General features: G+C 26.6%; 1 protein-coding gene across 5 annotated transcripts; it reads left to right on the top strand.

Annotated features, from left to right (window-relative positions):
• Window positions 1-1876: 1876 nt before the first annotated feature.
• LOC114945891 (uncharacterized) lies at window positions 1877-4840 on the top strand. Of its 5 annotated transcripts, XM_029322236.2 has the most exons (7): window positions 1877-2017; window positions 2099-2216; window positions 2657-2763; window positions 2880-2963; window positions 3063-3260; window positions 3488-3659; window positions 3759-4840. In XM_029322236.2, exons 2-7 carry the CDS (start codon window positions 2146-2148, stop codon window positions 4132-4134), a joined length of 1008 nt encoding a protein of 335 aa, XP_029178069.1. In that variant the 5' UTR covers window positions 1877-2017; window positions 2099-2145; the 3' UTR covers window positions 4135-4840. The 5 variants fall into 5 exon arrangements, with proteins under 5 accessions (XP_029178069.1, XP_029178070.1, XP_029178072.1 ...); XM_029322237.2 differs by lacking the exon at window positions 2099-2216 and having other exon boundaries at window positions 2657-2783; XM_029322239.2 differs by lacking the exons at window positions 1877-2017; window positions 2099-2216 and adding an exon at window positions 2227-2461.
• The last annotated feature ends 264 nt before the right edge of the window (window positions 4841-5104 follow it).

Genomic DNA, 5104 nt, shown 5'->3' with positions numbered 1-5104 from the left:
AAAAAATATTTAAATCTCCTTTTTATATTCTTTAAATTATTAAAATTATTTATTCTTATCATCAGTTTAACCGCAATTGCTGGCACCTAAATTTATTAATAATATAAATAAAATTATCTATTATAATTTTTATTAAAATAATTATTTTAAATATTAATAAATCATTAAAAATTATTTAAATTTTTAAAAATTTTTTTATAAAAATTTATTTATATTCAAATTTTATAATTAATTTATAGAAAAAAAATTATTTCCCTACCTTATTCACTAATTTATCATATTTATCTAATTCATTTATTTTTTAATCAATATATAATTTAAATTAATATTAAATTTAATAAACATTTAATTTATATATTGACTAAAAAATAAATATGACATTTCCTACCACATTCACTAATTTATCATATTTATCTAATTCATTTATTTTTTTATTTATTTATAAAATACATTTTATAAATAAGTAAAATATTATACAGACAATTTATTACATAAATTTTTTTATAAATATAATAAATTATTTATTATATATATTTTTATTTAATTATTTATATAATAATTATATTTTAATATAAATTACGCACACGGATAAGAAATATTTTACATTTGCTCATCCCATATAAAAATATAAAAGTAATGGAAATTAAATTTTACATTAATTTATACTAGTATTATGAGGTAGTTAATACATGAAAATCATATAAGATGAATTCTGTACATCGATTAGCATAATATGATTACAAGTCAATAAATGATTTTGCTAATATATTATTTTGAATAAAAATTAAAAAAATAAAAAACAAAAAGAATGAAATTAATAAATTTTCTTCATTCTTTGTTTTCTTCTTCTATTAATTATTTTTTCTATTATTTGAATAAAAGATGTATCGTGTGTAATAGATTAAATAGATAGATAATTTATATAAATATATAATTATACGTTTTGAAATTTATATATATATATATATATATATATATTAATTTCAATATATACATATATATAAATTATTATTTATCTATTACATACGATACGCCTTTTATTCAAATAATAGAAAAAATAATAGAAAAAATAATAGAAAAAAACAAAGAATGAATAAAATTTATTCATTTTATTTTTATTTGTTTTTATAAAATTTTTATTCAAAATAATATATTAGCAAAATCATTTATTGCGACTTGTAATCATAATATTACGCTAATCGATGTACAGCATTTATCTTATAAGATTTCCATATGTGTTACTACCTCACAATACTATTATAAATAAATGTGAAATTTAATTTGCATTACTTTTATATTTTTATATATAATGAGCAGATGTAAAATATTTCTCATTCGTGTGCGTAATATATTGGTTTTTGTATTTATACTGATTTTACACATATCAAATGCAAGAGAGACAAAGATAGAATGATACTCTCTCCTTGTCAAGCTGTCAGTATGTTACCACGAAAATTTCCCCATGAGTATAGATCTAGTGAGATTTGTTCATCCCAAATATTACATAAAAAGAAGTTACGTAGCTTCGTGAAATATTTTTTAATATATTCTTTATATAATAAAGCAGGGAGACAAAGAGTCAAATTTTGCATTATTGCTCTTAAAAATTTATAATAAATTAAATACGATCTCGTGGCTAACCCAACCTTACCCGCTGCTAGCTGCGCATCTTCCCAAGTTATATTATGAATTTTATATTTATCTTTTTTCCAAAAAATCGATCTTTGTCTCCCTGCGGACAATCCTACTGATTAAGAATATCGTAAATTTAATAAGATTCATTAAGTATTTTGGCTAATATATGGGATGAACGAATCCGTAATTCCCGGCCGGCCGATAGGCGTCTCCACCATGTCGCCTGTCGACCCTTAAGGTACCTTTTCATGCTGTCGCTCGACGCTCGTTTTCTGCGATGTGATGACGTCATGTAAGTCGCTAGCGACGTGAAATGTAGTTCGATTTTTCCAACTACAAGCGATATTAGCGAGCGATAAAGATTTGAATGGATATCGAAATGGTAAGTATAATAATATTGTTTGATGAATATAATAAACATGTACATATATATTATTATAAAAATATTATTATTAATATTAAGGGGATGCTGGAGCTGTGCAGAGACTTTTGTTGTACATAACCTTGAATATGAGCAAATTTGCTTCATGTAAAAATTCTACAGTTTGTTATGCGCAAAATAAGAGCCAGCGTATGCGAAGGTTGTACAAAATTTTAAGTACATTTTTCTTTTTTTCTAGGCTTTTAACCTTAGTTCCAATTGCACGATATTGTTCAGATATGTTGTCTCGCGCATACGCTGACTCTTATTTTGCACATAACACAAACTGTAGAATTTTTACATGAAGCAAATATTGCTCGTGTTCGAGATTATGTACGACAAAAGTCCCTGCACAACTCCAGCGTCCCCTTAATTAAGGACATTATTATGTCTTTAACATTATAAGTAAACATAAATTGAGAAAGGTCAATTTCGAGCAACACTTTAACATATCTTGTTTTACATATAAATATAAATCTGTTATTTTTAATCATATAAGTTATGTCAGTAATAATATTTTATGTAACGTACGCAAAAAAAAAACATTAAAGTAAATAAAATATTTGTTATATAAGATATTTTCTAAAATATTTTTTGTAGTCTCGTGTTCAAACGTGTGGATTATGTGAAACCATATGTAATGAGGACGAAGTACCCAGCCATGAGTGTCTTCAAGGATATTCTAATTTCATTACAGATGATAATTTGTACTTTTACCCTGTATTAGGTATTTTATATATATATATATATATATATATATATTTTACTTAAGTTAATTACAAAAATTATTAAATCTGATGTTTTTTTAATAATGTTTTTTTAGACGATGGAGAAACTATTGTTAGAAGAAGCTTGACACAGGACGCTGAAACAATAGCATCTGTACCTTTTCATGGTGATAATCAAGGTCAAATAAATGTAATAAATTCTTGAAGTTTTAAAACATTATAAATGAGAAGTTATACATATTATGTTTGTATGATATACATTTTATTTTTTGTTTCAGAGAATATTCGATCCATTAATAATAATAGAAATTCCAATCAAAAGAGCGCAAAGGAAAAACTGTCACTTGAGGAGGAGGAGATGCTAATATTAGAAGTCCAATGCAGAGAACCACTATGGAATTTTAGATTACCTCTCATTCAAAGAAATTGCAGAATTACAAGAGCTTTGTGGGAAGAAGTTTCTCAAACTTTTAATGGTTATATAAATGTCTATTATTTATAATATTAAAAAAATATGCTGAGTGTTTCGCGGGTTTTATCTCCGTGTGTAAGTTCATCCTTGGATACTATCCAAGCATCCATAGCATCCAAGGATGAACTTACACATGGAGATAACCCGCGAAACACTCAGCAAACTTGAAGATAGTACCCGTGGAAGCCTCAAGAATTTAAAAAAATATATTAAAACAGAATGTTTTTACAGGGAAATTAAGCGCAGCTGGATGTAAAAGCAAGTTCAAGAATTTTCACGACACTTATAGGAGACTTGTGAACGCTGAGAAACTACCAAGTGGATCTGCTTCCAAAAGCAACATGAGCAAATGGAAACATTATAAAAGTATGGAATTCCTTCGAGATAGTTGCTTACAGAAAAGGTTAATAATGCATTTGTATGATTTCATTATTTTTAATACTAGAAAATTATTTTTGTATTAATTTTTTTATATAAAATAATAAATTTTATTTTTTTACAGTACGATTTCTAATATTAACGATGGAGACAGCAACAGTATTATCGAGAATGATAATGAATTAGATTGCCAAGATGCGAATATGTTAGAAGTTACTAATAATGAAGATAGTCAAGATACGAGTATATCAGACAGAGATCAAGATCATGTAAGAAAGAGAAGGCGAGCAGAGTCACAAAACAGCTACTTAGAACGTATAGCAGACGCTTTATGCCAACCACCTCCTGACATTGTTCTTCCACCACTCCCTCAAGAAGACCATATAGATGCGTTCTTAAAACTGTTTGGTCATAACTTAAGAAAGTTATCGCCAGAAAAACAAAATGAATGGATGCAACGATATTTAAATATGTCTTACGAAATGTTAAAAGAAAACTAAAGATATTAATGAAATATTAACTTAAATATTAAATTAGCTTAACAAAAATTTTGTACTTAAAATTAAACTTAGTTTTTATTTAAATTATGGAGATAATAAAGCGTGAAATTATATTTTGTTTTATGTGTTAAATACAAAATTTATTAAAATGTTGAAATTACATACAAAATACAGTATAAACGTTATAAAATGAAATATTTATTCCTTTGTTTATCAACAGTGTTGAAATTGCCAAGGTATTGCTCCCTCGCTATTAAAGTATTCACAAAAGTCATCCCGAATTCTTGCAGCTTTCCGAGAACTGTTATTTGTACTACACCTTCTTATATCTTGAAAAGCAGAATTAATGTCTATATTTCTCCTCCAGGAACCTTCTATTAAACCATCGCAACCATCTCGATCAACCATGTTTTCAGTGATATATTCATTGACTCCAATATCTTGTATACGAATATAATTATGAAGACACACAATAGCTTGTACTATTTTCATTGCTGTTTCAATTGAACAATTTATTGGTCTTCTTAAAATTCTCCATTGACTTGATAAAATGCCAAAAGCATTTTCAATGGTCCTCCTTGCTCGACTAAGACGATAATTGTAAATAATTTTGTCCTGATTCAAACCTTGTTTTCCTGGGAAAGGCCTCATTAAATACTCAGTAAGTGGAAAAGCTTCGTCTCCAACTAGCACGTAAGGCATAGAGTTTCCTTCGAAATAAAATGGTTTTGGATCAGGTACATTCATTTCATTGGTTCTGAATTTTTGGCCAAGAAAGGAGTCTCTAAATATTCCACCATCACTGCGACGTCCATAGGCTCCAATATCCACAAAAGTAAAAATATAGTTTGCATCACAAACAGCAAGCAAAACAAAACTGTGACTGTTTTTATAATTAAAATATGATGATCCTGCATTTTCAGGACACTAAAAAAAATAATATAGTGATTATTTTAAAAATAAAAGTCCT

The sequence above is a fragment of the Nylanderia fulva genome, unplaced genomic scaffold, assembly GCF_048542155.1.
Source record: "Nylanderia fulva isolate GAGA-0341 unplaced genomic scaffold, ASM4854215v1 Scaffold90, whole genome shotgun sequence".
Classification (NCBI taxonomy): Eukaryota; Metazoa; Arthropoda; class Insecta; order Hymenoptera; family Formicidae; genus Nylanderia; species Nylanderia fulva.
The sequence above is the reverse complement of the archived record's forward strand: the minus strand, read 5'-3'. Positions and strand labels throughout refer to the sequence as shown.

Bases quoted from the DNA above. Each gene is read 5' to 3' on its own strand.
- LOC114945891 (XM_029322236.2), top strand. From the start codon at position 2,146: ATGAGCAAATTTGCTTCATGTAAAAATTCTACAGTTTGTTATGCGCAA. The intron at 2,217-2,656 runs GTTGTACAAAAT...TATTTTTTGTAG, and splicing joins AAGAGCCAGCGTATGCGAAG to TCTCGTGTTCAAACGTGTGG. The intron at 2,764-2,879 runs GTACTTTTACCC...ATGTTTTTTTAG, and splicing joins TTCATTACAGATGATAATTT to ACGATGGAGAAACTATTGTT.